The sequence below is a fragment of the Apaloderma vittatum genome, unplaced genomic scaffold, assembly GCF_000703405.1.
Source record: "Apaloderma vittatum isolate BGI_N311 unplaced genomic scaffold, ASM70340v1 scaffold8771, whole genome shotgun sequence".
Taxonomy (NCBI): Eukaryota; Metazoa; Chordata; class Aves; order Trogoniformes; family Trogonidae; genus Apaloderma; species Apaloderma vittatum.
Window position 1 is genome coordinate 20,215 of NW_009698462.1, and position 12,982 is coordinate 33,196.

The 12,982-nt window shown below is 37.7% G+C and overlaps 1 protein-coding gene across 1 annotated transcript in view; it reads left to right on the forward strand.

Annotated features, from left to right (window-relative positions):
* Nucleotides 1-12,982, forward strand: part of ADAMTS6 (ADAM metallopeptidase with thrombospondin type 1 motif, 6) — a gene marked incomplete at its 5' end in the record, with an annotated part of 49,992 nt that overhangs the window by 10,188 nt on the left and 26,822 nt on the right. The window contains 4 exons of the mRNA XM_009878019.1: nt 7,039-7,141; nt 8,231-8,364; nt 10,176-10,299; nt 11,669-11,749. Coding sequence (XP_009876321.1) covers nt 7,039-7,141; nt 8,231-8,364; nt 10,176-10,299; nt 11,669-11,749 — 442 coding nt within the window. The remainder of the gene's footprint in view (nt 1-7,038; nt 7,142-8,230; nt 8,365-10,175; nt 10,300-11,668; nt 11,750-12,982) is intronic.

Here is a 12,982-nt window from a genome sequence, read left to right on the forward strand (position 1 = left end):
CAGCTGATAATATTACCTCCATGGGAACCTGTCCTGTGTTTGCAGATTGCTATCACGTCTCTTCTTAGTGTTCTTTACACTAGACTATCTCTTTGTTAATAGCTTTTGGGATCCCAGCAGCACATGTCTTCCTGAAGCACAGTGCCCAAACCTGTTCACAGGTTTTTAGCTGAGGCCTGTCAGAGATAAGTATAACTTCAAATTTAATCTGTCATCTTAGTGGTTGGATTCCGTTTATTCATTTCTATGTTGTGTTCCTGTTTCTTACAGGAGTGACAAATATTTTTTTAGTCTGTATTGATCCTTAATGCCCAATTCCCTTTTGTGAATAGCTGCTATTTAAGAAGTTGTTCCTCAGCTTGAGCTTGCACCGTTGGTTGTTTCCACTCCAGTGTATGAATTTGCATCCATTGCTTTTTATCAAACCACTGCTCCAATTTATCAAAACCTTTTGAACTTACAGTTCTCTATTCCAAAATACTTATCCTATACCTGTACTAAGATTTCATTCTATAATTTAAAAAAGATATTGGAAAGGAAGCTTTGGATCTTGTTGTTTAGGGTTTAAAAATCTTGAACAATTGCAGACTCAGGCCAGGAAATTTGGAAATGCCGTTCTTACGTTTTGACTGTGAATCATTTTGTAGTGTATTTTTTCGGTATGGTTTTCCATTGACTAAATGCACTGATACGTACAGAAGTTTAAATGTGCTGCCTTAATGGTTTTTATGATTGTAGTCTGTTTCTTTTATAGTAATATTTAAGGCTCTATGTAACTAAAGAATTGCTGATACTAGTAGATTTTGTTTCAAGATTTAAGATAGTTCTTAGTACTTGTCATTTTTAATGGAATGGTATGTTTGATTAATGGAAGTGTTAAAAGCATGCAAATCTGTCATTGTTTTTATGAAAAAACTGTTGTTTCTACATCTTTTCTGTTGAAGTTTATTTTGCAGTGTCAACATTCATTGCCCATCTGTAATTTTCAATGTAGTACTCCCTAAAGCTTCTACTATTCATAAACCACAAAAACCTATTTTGACTTCATTTTTCTTTCAGGAATTAGTCCTGTTGCCCTTTCATTTCACTAATTTAATTCTTTGGAAACAGCACACACACTCCTACTAAGCTTATTTCTCATCAGACACTTCCAAAGCCATATATGACTTCTTAATTCAAAAGGCATCTGCTAGTGGAAACATTGAGATCAGCAGAAAAAAAACATTAGCTAATGAGTTCTGGAAACAAAGGAGTGGTAGAGAGAACACACTCATCAGAAAATTATTTTCTGCCATCAACCACACTATCTCTAACAAAAATATATGTATTTTAGCAACCAAAGTATTTCTGATTTTTTAAAAAGTAGAAAATGCTACTAGAATTACAAGGAACATAATTACTTGGTTAAAGTAATTAATTTACTGATTTAAAATATGTATAGAATATCTAAAATCTAAAACTGTAAAGGCCTCCTGATTTTTTGTGTACAATAAGAAACATGTTTGGCTTACAAATTTTGTGACTGGTTTATCTATATTAAAGTATGTGTGTATACATACCTTTAGAAGATTCTTGCTTTTCAGTCTTTTCTCTAATAGAATGTAGTCATATTTTTTTGGTTGATTCCTTCAACTATGTATACATTCACAGATATTGTTCATTGCTTTCATAATTTTTTCTAACATTCATTCATATGAGGAGCTACATCTTGGAACAGTACCTGAGTTTCAACTGTCACCCTTCTGGTTGTATTTCTTATCTTCTCTGAGGTGTAGTGTAGCCCTTTGTTAATGGGAAACACAATGAGGTCACTTACTGAAGTCTGCCTGATTTAAGCTCCAAGATAAACAGATTTCTGTGAGATAAGATGTTTGGTGTCCATGTACTGTGACTGCCTGAATAAAATTAAATACCTTACCCAATAAAGAGAAGCACTCATTGCACGTTTACTTTGGGAAGAGAGTACATACACCAAGAGACAGTACCAAAGAGCTGACATTTGGTAAATGCATATTGTAGGTTGCCTTGCAGTAAAATTTTTGTTTTTCTATACCTATGATTTTCATAGAATCATAGAACACCACCTTGGAAGGAACCTCAAGGGTTGTCTGGTCCAAGCTTACTTGGCAAAAGCATTGTCTAGACAAGATGGGCCAGCATCCTGTCCTACCCCCAGCACAGGCAAGCCGCTTTTCCGGGCTTAAAAAAGCCCACAAAAGAGCTTTTTATTGGCTTTTTTCGCTTTAGATCCCTTCTCCAGTGCAGTCTTACTTGCCCTGAAGTTGGTGTTCCTACAGGGTAGCTCACCCTGCAGGATGTCCACTTTGCCACTCAGTTTGATCTCATCAGCAAACTTCATCAAGATAGACTTGATCCCATCATCTAGTTCACTTATGAAGATACTAAACAGTATTGGTCCCAGTATCAATCCCTGGGGAACTCTAATTATGACAAGTTGCCAGTTTGAAAAGGAGCTGTTTACCAGTATCCTCTGCATGTGGCCTATCAGCCCAATCCCCACTCAACACACGGATCACGTATCTAGGCCATAACACTTGTTTTTTTCAGGAGGAAATGTATTGAAAGCCTTAGAGAAATCCAGGTACAATGTTCACCACTCGCAACAGAGTGGTGTGAGATGCTCAGCCAGGCAGGTTACTTTGTCATAGAATGTGATCAGGTTTGTCAAACACAATTTTGAATGCATTTCTTGAGGGCATAGCCCCCAGTTCTAGTTCATTTCTCTTATTGATGAGATACTAAAAAAGACAGGAAAATTATGGAACAACACAGAATCACAGAATCACTGGAGTTGGAAGGGACCTCTAGGGACCAACCAGTCCCACCCCGCTGCTAAAGCAGGATTGTGTAGAGCACATCACACAGGATTGCATCCAGGTGCATTTTGAACATCTCCGGAGACAGAGACTCCACCCCAGGCAGCCTGTTCCAGTGATCAGTCACCCTTACAGCAAAGAAGTTCTTCCTCATATTTAGATGAAACTTCCCATGATCCAGCTTGTGCCCGTTGCTTCTTGTCCTGTCACTGGGCACTACTGAAGAGTCTGGCTCCATCCTCCCTGTATCCACCCTTTAGACATTTACAGACATTGACAAGGTCTCCTCTCAGCCTTCTCTTCTCCAGGCTAAACAGTCCCAGGTCTCTCAACCTTTCCTTGTTAAGAGAGATGCTCCAGTGCCCCAGTCATCTTTGTTGCCCTCTGCTGGACTGCCTCCAGTAGGTCCCTGTCTCTCTTGAACTGAGGAGCCCAGAACTGGACACAGTATTCCAGATGTGGCCTCACCAGGGCAGAACAGAGAGGGAGGATGACCCACTGGCCACACTCTTCTTAATGCATCCCAGGATACCACTGGCCTTCTTGGCAATAAGGGCACATTGCTGGCTCATGGCTACCTTACTGTCTACTAGGATGCCAAGATCCTTCTCCTCAGGGCTGCTTTGCGGCAGGTCTGCCCCTAAACTATATTGACAAGTTGCGTTTTATGCTTCAGGTTAGAGTGTTGCAGATTTCAAGACTACCATTTGGTAACCACAGTCTTCAGAAGGCCTTCCTGAAAACTATATTCAAACTAATGATTTCGACAAAGAACAAGGTCAGGAGATGAGGGCTAGCACTTGTCAGCATCCACTGAGCGGACTTAACCAGTAATATGGACACTTTTTATTGCAGAGGTAACCAAATCTGCCTGTGCCTTGAGGGATCTGCATTTTCAAAGACACTGGGTTATATAAAAGATTTTATATCATTGGTATGTTAGTTTGTGAAGTTAATCTAATAGTACTTGCAGTATAGGAAACCAGGATTTATACTGCAGGACTGCAAAAAACATTAAATATCAGGAAAGCGGGAACATTTTATGAAGGGCTTTGCTCCCACAGAGCTATGTTCAGGGACATAAGAGGATACAGTGATTTTAGCCGTTTAAATTGTGTCAAAAGCTGAATTGGTATTTAATAGTGTAAAAGAATCATGGAATCATAGAAAGGCCTAGGCTGGAAGGGACCTTAGAGATCATTTTAATCCAGCCTCCCTGTCGCCAGGGACGCCACCTCTCGACTAGATCAGGCAACACAGGGAAATCGAACCCACCACCTTGGCCTTGTTAGTGCCATGCTCAACTGACTGAGCTAACCAGCCCCCTAAGAAGGACTAGTTTGCTTACAAGGGGACCGCTGAATGTCATCTTAAACAGCCCCAGTTGCTCAGACCTCCTGCAGGTTGCCCAGGACTGCGTCCAAGTGATTTTGAGTATCTGCAAGATGGGAAATTCCACCACCTCTTAGGGCAGCCTGTACAAGTTCTTAGTCACTTTCACAGTAAAAAAAAATTTTGTGATGTTCAGGATGAACCTAGGATTCCATTTGTGCCCATTGCCTCTGGTCCCATTGCTGGGGACCACTGGAAAGAGCCTGGCTCCATCCTCTTTAAACCCTCCCTTCAAGTATTTGTACGTACTGGTGAGATCCTGCCCCTGAGCCTTCTCTTCTCCAGGCTTAACAGTCCCAGCTCTCTCATAGTCAGGGTGCTCCAGGCCCTTTGCGGCCCTTCATTGGACTCTCTCCAGTATGACCATGTCTCCCTTGTTCTGAGCTGACTGTTCAGAGCTGAGCACAATGCTATAGGTGTGACCTCACCAGTTTTGAGTAGAGGGGAAAAATCACCCCATGAACTTGCTATTTGCACTTTTGTTGCAGCTCAGGATACCATTGGCCGCCTTAGCCTCAAGAGCACATTGCTGTCCATTGGGGCCCCCAGGTCCTTTTCTGCAAAGCCCCTTCCCAGCTGATTGGCCCTCAGCATGTGTTAGGACATGATGTTATTCCTCCCTAGGTGCAAGACTTCGCACCACTTCTTGAACTTCATGAGATTCCTGTGTGGAGGAACCAGTCTGTCAAGGTCTCTCTGGATGGTGACGCAATGCTCTGGCTTATCAACCACTCCTCCTTGGTTGTGTTACCAAGCAAACTTGCTGAGGGTGTACGCTTCCCCATTATCCAGATCATTCATGAAGTGATATTATTGCCTCAGAATACATCCAAGATCACTATCAGATGAGAAGTAAGACTACAGCTTAAAGATCAGATAGCACGGGTTTTTTTTACTGATCTTCATATTTTATTGTTTTGTTCCAGTGTAACTTTAGCGAAAGTATTTTGGTAGGGTGGTGGAAGGCAGGAAAAGACCTCTAAGATCATCAAGTCCAGCCTATGACACATTGACTAGACCACGGCACTGAGTGCCACATCCAGCCTCTCCTTAAACACCTCCAGGGACGGTGACTCTGCCACTTCCCTGGGCAGTGCATCCCAATGCCTGAGCACCCTCTCCATGAGGAAGTGTTTCCTGAGATCCAACCTAAACCTCCCCTGACACAGTTTCAGGCCGTGCCCTCTCATCCTGTCACTGGTTGCCCAGGAGAAGAGCCCGACCCCCACCTGACTGCACCCTCCCTTCACATAGTTGTAGAAAGTGAGGAGGTCGCCTCTGAGTCTCCTCTTCTCCATTAATTAATTAATTAATTACTTTGTAAGGGGAACTTGGTGCAAGTTAAAATACCAGCTTTGTAAATTAGTACCTAAGCAAGTGGGATTAAAGAACGAGGTGTAATGACCAGTATCCAAGAGATTCAGACTCAAGCTGTAGCTATGTTGAGGTGGTTCAAAACTGATAGTGCTTAAAGAATATGACACAAATATATATAGTTTGTGTTAATGTTAAAAAAAACCTTTTAAAATTATTTTTTACTATTAAAATGTGTATTTAATTAGAAGAATCTTAATAGAGTGATTTAGAGAGATAATTTAAGATTTAAACACTAATGTCTACTATTTTATGTTGCAAGAGCTTCAAAATTGGAGAAAAATTTTCAAGTTTCTGTATCATATTGCAAAGGGCTAGCTGTTATAAGAGCTTGGTTTGTATATACTGAGAATCATGATTATCATGTTAGCATTTGCATTTTGCAGTGCATTTTTATCATCCATGTTTGTAGAGACTCTTTCACTTGAATGCATTTCAGATTCGTGAACAATGCTCAATGGCTTTGATACATAGGAAGACAAGTGAAACTGCCATAAAATGGTCTCTTCAGTTGCTCATAAAATTGTAATGTTTATCAACACTTCTCATTTCTGTCAAACAAATTATTTTCTCTTTCATTCTAAAATTTATTTTACTCTGTGTTTCAAGTACTTTTTTCTGATGAAGCTTGACATTTCAGCAGATACTTAAACATCGATAACGTTTAATGTCCTATCTAGTATCTGGGTATATTCGAGATAAGTTGTTAGTATTATTTTGAACATGCTTGTGAACAATGTGACAAATAGCAAAGAATTCTATTTCTCCTATAATTCTTTCCCAGGTGAATTTCACTTATATCTGCCCTTATTACAAGTAAAAATGATACTTTACAGTTTTGTAATTAATAATGCAAAATATAGAAAATCTAAATGAAGACAGTTTTTGTTTTTTCAAGCTCGGAAACTGGTAAAAATCAGAGCTCATTCTCAGCCTTAATGCTTTTGTCAAGGCTACAAGTAAGCAGGGATAATACAGCTTTCTAGAAATTGTTTTAATTATTTTCATGATGTCTTATTAACACATCTCAATACAGCTGCTTAGTACAGTACAACTGAGCCCACAGCTCTTAACAAAATTATTTTTGTTTAATATTTTCAGCTGTTTTTAATGTGTGTTTATAAGGAAGTAGCTGATGGGTTGCTTTTGAAGCATAGTTTGACGTGATTCTAATAGACCAGTTTTATGGAAACTGTTATGTAACACTTACCTTTGTTTAAATTACTTCAGTTACTTCATGACAGCCTAAGATTTCAAAATAGATAGATCAACTGTAAAGCCAGAAAGTGGGATTCAAATAAAATCCATGAGATAAAGCACAGAACCACCTCCAGGGCTCTTGCATGATTATGTTTGCTGTATAGGTATATAAGCATTTCCTTTTATGTTGATACGTGGAAGAACTAGACTTTTCTTTTTGTCTTTATTATTTTAGCCGTGTCCTTCAGGGGCCCGTGATTTTCGAGAAAAGCAATGTGCGGATTTTGACAATATGCCTTTCCGGGGAAAGTATTATAACTGGAAACCCTACACTGGAGGTAATGGTTAGTTTTGCAAAAAATGTTATCACATGTGAAGTCTTCAGAGTTATGTAATTGTTTTATTGAGAGTGATGTTTGTAAATAGGATGTTTCAGTTAAAATATAATGAGCTAAGTTTGCTAAGCTTTTACTTTTTGTCAGTTGCTGAAAAATGTTGCTGAAGAGCTGTCTCTATTCTGGTAGAGTTGTTCTACTGTGAAGGTGAGTGGACATCACTCTAGAGCCTCCACTTTAAAAATTCAGGGCACTTCACCTGCAGTAGCGCTACAACTAGAATCCAGATGTGATCTTTCATGCTAGTGATGGTTCAGTGTAAAAAACAATCTCACAAGATGTTTCTCTTTCTTGAGGTCAAAATATTAGGAGAAGGAAAAAGGAGTAAAAAGATTTAGAGGATTCTCCAAAGACCACTTCAGTAATTGAATTATAAATAGTTGCACTGTGCAGCAAAATGGTATTTTTGCAGCAGAGAAGGCGATTGTGGTTTTTTTTCTCTTTGAGACAGTTTAATCAGGTTTACTTATGTTTCTGTCATTCAATATTTGTAGATTGTATTATTTTGTTTTTACTTCTGTTTTGAGCCCTGAGCAAATAAGTCCATCTTCTTCCTTATGTTTTTTGTTTGGGTTTTTTTTTTTCAGTTTGAATGACTGTACTCATAGTTTTTAGATTAAAAGGATCATTGTGATCACATGGTCCGAGCTGTAATGTGATTCAATAAGACTAAACTCCTAATTGAAATAGCCTGATTTCAATTTTTGTTGTTACATCTTTCAAATAGAGAAGTGATATCCTTATTATTTTAAATTATTCACTGATCACTAGGTTTATGTTAACTTAATGGAATCCTTATGGAGCCAGCCAACCTTTACATATTTACTATGGAAAATATTCTTTTGTAAGAAAGAAGCATCAAATAGAGAAATCAATAAAGGGAATTTTCAATAAAGTGTATACATTATGAATATCAGATATGAGATAAGTTTGTAATTTTTGGATCTGTTTATGCATATCTATGTTTAACTAATTGTTAATTTTTCAAGACTTCTGTTGTGGATTTTTTCTTCATTTGTTTTTGTTGTCCAGGTGGGGTTAAACCATGTGCACTAAACTGCTTGGCTGAGGGATATAATTTTTACACTGAACGTGCTCCTGCAGTAATAGATGGGACTCAGTGCAATGCTGATTCACTGGATATCTGTATCAATGGAGAATGCAAGGTTACAAATGTTTTATCAAGTACTTCTAGATTACTTTTTGTATCTGCTGTCTGCTACATTTAATTATGGCACTTGTTACTTATGTGAAGTGAGGCTGTTGACAGGTCAAGTTGTTAATAAAAGAGTAAGATTGACACAAAAGGATAGTCATTGCATAAATGAGACAGATCAATTTCAATAGTTTTTCACAGACATTCATAGAATCTTTCATTTTTTTTTCTGATTTAATCTTACTCTATGGTTTCTGTTGAAGATTCAGTGCAAAAGGCAACGGGAGGTTAAGAGATTCATTGCCCTATTCCAAGGCCTGTTCCATCATTCCAATTAGAACACCACTCAGACTGAAAAACAATAAATGTGAACCTGTTAATTTGTTTCTTTCTAACTAGTTCATCCTGTTGCAATTAATTCTGCTCTTAATTGAGGCAGAAAGTTTTCATTAGTGCTCTATAGTTCTAGGAAAAAGTATATGATACAAGTGTTTGCCATTTACTAGAAACCTGGTTATCTTGTAAGATTGCTGTAGAAGTGCATTACATGAATTTTAAGAGACTTGGAGGTTTGTGGCATATTTTTGGTTACATGCATCCCACTGCTGTTTCAATTTAGCATAATAACGTAAGATCAAAAGCATTAGCCATGTGTTTGTAAACTAACAAGAAAACCCCAAAAAACCCACAAGAAAAAACCTGTGCAATTCTGCTGTACTTTATACGTAAGATGCTGATAGTTTTGAGAAATCTTTTAAAACCAATAATGAAACTAAATCTCTAGTTGGGAATGAACTATGTGATAAAGTTGGGCCTCTGTCTTCTTGGTGAATCAGAAAGGCATGGTTAGAATAATACTATTTTGTCAATTAATTTAAAGCATTTTAACTTCTCTTAGAACCTATGTATTACCTGCTTACAACATGGTAGATCATATTGCTAGGCAGTAAAGAAGATTATGTAACTGCCTCCATTTTTGCAGAAATCTTGGAAAAAATTGGCAAGCTGCAAACAGAATTGGTCATTCTGTTTACAACCTACCTGTTCATTCTCTTCTTTTTTTTAAGGACACACCTTGTCTCTATTTTCTTTAGTTTTGTAATCAAGTTGAATCAGTAAGTTAAGGGGAGTTAACTATTCACTATGCATAGATTTCTCAAGCAGATAATCAGAAATGTAATATGCTTTTTATAGTTAGTTATATATGCTTCTTTTTTCCAAAGGCTGTTGAATCCTACCTAATACATCATATAATTCAGCCTTTTACTAAATTTCATTCTGCATTCCTTCTTACAGTGAAGTCATTTACACTTTACATTCAAACTTAAGAAAATAATTGCAAGTTTTGTCTGAAGGATGTGGAAATATGGTCTATAAAGCTCTAAATATGTTTGGGAACAATAATAGTATTTATGCTGCACAAATGTTTAAGGAACACACATCAAATGTTTACGTTAACAAAGCAATATAGATGGTACACAGATATTGTAATATTAAATAAAAACATCACTAATCACCTGTTGATAACTGTAGTAATTACACTGTCTGTAAAATGCTGTGAGATCCCTTCCTGAAAGTCATCATAGAAATACAAAGTACTTTTTAATCAAGATTTGGTAACAACCCAATATGTGGGTTGTTCTTTTTTATTTTCTTTCTCTAGCAAGTGAAAACTCACTTACAGTAAGAGCTATCAAAACCAGAGTAGTTAAGAAGAACAATTGAATATCTCAAACTTGAGAAAAAAACTTCAAAAAAATGATGAATATGGTGGTTGAAGACCATTGTCCTGTTAAAACATTTTTTCTTATCTGTTCTCAGCATGTAGGTTGTGATAATATTTTGGGGTCTGATGCCAAGGAAGATAGATGCCGTGTTTGTGGAGGAGATGGGAGCACATGTGAAGCCATTGAAGGTTTCTTCAATGATTCATTGCCCAGAGGAGGTATGCACGTATTTGTCCATTCTACCACGTTGCTAAGACAAATTGTGGATGCCTCATCCCTGGCAGTGTTCAAGGCCAGGCTGGATGGGGCTTTGAGCAACCTGGTCTAGTGGGAGGTGTCCCTGCCCATAGCAGGAGGGGTTGGGCCTAGATCTTTAAGGTCCATTCCAACCCAAACCATTCGGTGATTCTTTGGTTCTATGACTCTTTAACAAATAACACTACTTCAATGATTTCCAGCATGGCATTGCTATTGGTCATTCCCTTTGATCCTTTTGCCTTGTTGTTTCCTTTTTCTGTGTTAGTTTCGATTTGTCTCAAATACAATGGTATGTTTCATTACTGAGTATTTAGGTTTTTTGGTCCTTGATGGACTTAAAAAGAAGACGGTAGATTTTTAAAAATTGTTAGTTTTGGTGGTGTAGTAAGTAGAGTTGTGTATGATTTTAATGTGTATGGCAGAATCTAGTACTTAGTCATACATGAAATTTTAGAATAGAATGAGTTCAGAAATGTCTCTTAAGTTCATTTTATTAAGAACCCAGGAAATATACACAGGCAATTAGTTTAAAGATTAGCTTAAAAAAGACAGTATTAGTGTTGCAATCTTAGAGTTACCAGTTTTGTGCTCCTCAATGTGGAAAAAGGACTGAGGCACTGGAATGAGTTCAGTTCAGTGAGGCAGTTCAGTGATCACTGGGGTCTGCAGCGCTTGTCACTCTGTGAGGAGAAGCTGAGAGTACTGGCCTTCCTTAGCCTGGAGAAGGTTTTGGGGAACCTAGTATCAGCCTTCCAATACCTCTGAGGAGGTTATGGAGAAGGCAGAGCCAGACTTTTCACAGTGGTGGGTAGAGACAATGACTGTAAATTGAAACCAGACAGGTGCTGGCCAAATGGAAGGAAAAGCTTTTTCCTCAAGGCAGTTCCGCAATGAATCCGGTTGCCCGTAAAGGTTCCATCTTTGGAGTTTTTCATGACTCAGCAAGATACAAGGCTGAGTAACTTGGTCTGATCTCCTAGCTGATCCTGCTTGTAGCAGGAAGTTGTACTAAATGACTGTCTGAGGTCCTCTCCAACCTTAATTTTCCTATAATCCTAAGGTCATTTTATATGTTAATTGCTTATGATACACTATTGAAAAGACTTTATTAGCCCATAAAAAAGGAATGCCTGACTTGCTATCTCTTTCAGATTTTTGTATGAAATCTAAAATGTTTTCCTTTATGTGACATGAAAGAAAATGTTCAAGTACATCTGAATCCCATATCTCATACTATTTTTTATAGTAAATAATGTATGAATAGTTAGTTTAATGACTAATATTGCTTAATGTAAACAATGACAGAAAAAATTTACCTTTCTCTTATAGGCTATATGGAAGTGATTCAGATTCCAAGAGGTTCTGTGCACATTGAAATAAGAGAAGTGGCGATGTCAAAGAACTACATTGGTAAGAGCATGGTTTAAATAGCAGCCTGTTAATCAGAGTTTACATTGTGATATGAAGATATGTTTTCTGGTTTAGACAAACCAGACACAAAGTAGAAGCAGCAGAGGGAATTATTAGCTGTTAATATTAGGTTGCCCTCAGAGAGTTGCAGCAGCTGGTTAGGATGTATATTCCTTTGAATGGATTTAGTGAAATACATGAGATTCATTGTCCACTAGGTGCAAAATCAGGTCAACTTCGCTATAGTTACAGGGTTAAACTTGAGATGAAGTGTGTTAGGAACACTTAGGTGATCTACTGTCCCATTCTGTCTTCCATCTGGGAAATCACTGACCCTGGAGGATTATACTGTTTTAAAACATGATTATGTTCTTGGAGTGATTATTTATCAACAGCCAACTTAGTTACCTAAGTGCTAACAATACTGTCTTCTTAAGAGAATTTAATGTACTAATTCCACAATGTTTATGTGCTGTGGTGTTGTAGGGACTTGATGTCATCCCTGATTTATAGATAAGGAGAATGAGGTGCAAAAAACCTAGGTGCTTATTGAGATAATTCGAGAAGCCTGTTGTAAAGCACAGAATTAGATCCAAATCCCCGGATTGTTATTCCTTTTTTAAAGACTGTATTAAATTTTCTGTCTATTTTTTTAATACTGATTTGTACAAATCTAGCTTCATCAAACTCAATACATCATGTGTTTCTTAGAAGTGTCTATATGCTGATTTGCATAGAAGTCAGTTTGCAGTAGTGCAAGAACACCATTTCTTAGTAAAAAAATAGATTAGAGACCTGATTAGTTGTACAGCAAACTAAGAGATTAACACTACCAAACACTATTACTTGTTTAGGCTGAACAGCCGCTGTTGAGGCTACTTTTGTCAGTCTGTGCTCTGTGTGGTTGACATATATATTAACATAAACGTGGAAGGGATTATGATAACTTTAAGTGTGAGTTAAAAGGACAATTTTCCTTCTAGGTACATTAATTTCTAAACTGATTGTATTGATAAAATGGTAACTTTTACTGTTGGATGCCTACTTCTCTTTCTGCCTGCCCCCACACTTCTGTAATTCAGCAGATAATCAGTCTGCCTCCATTCTGCAGGGAGATTGAATCTGCATAACACCACTACTCCATCAGTAAAGTCCTTATTATTCTTTCAGCATCACGCTCCCCATGGCCCTTCACACATGTCAAAATATACTGCAGATAAGGTTGCTCATATA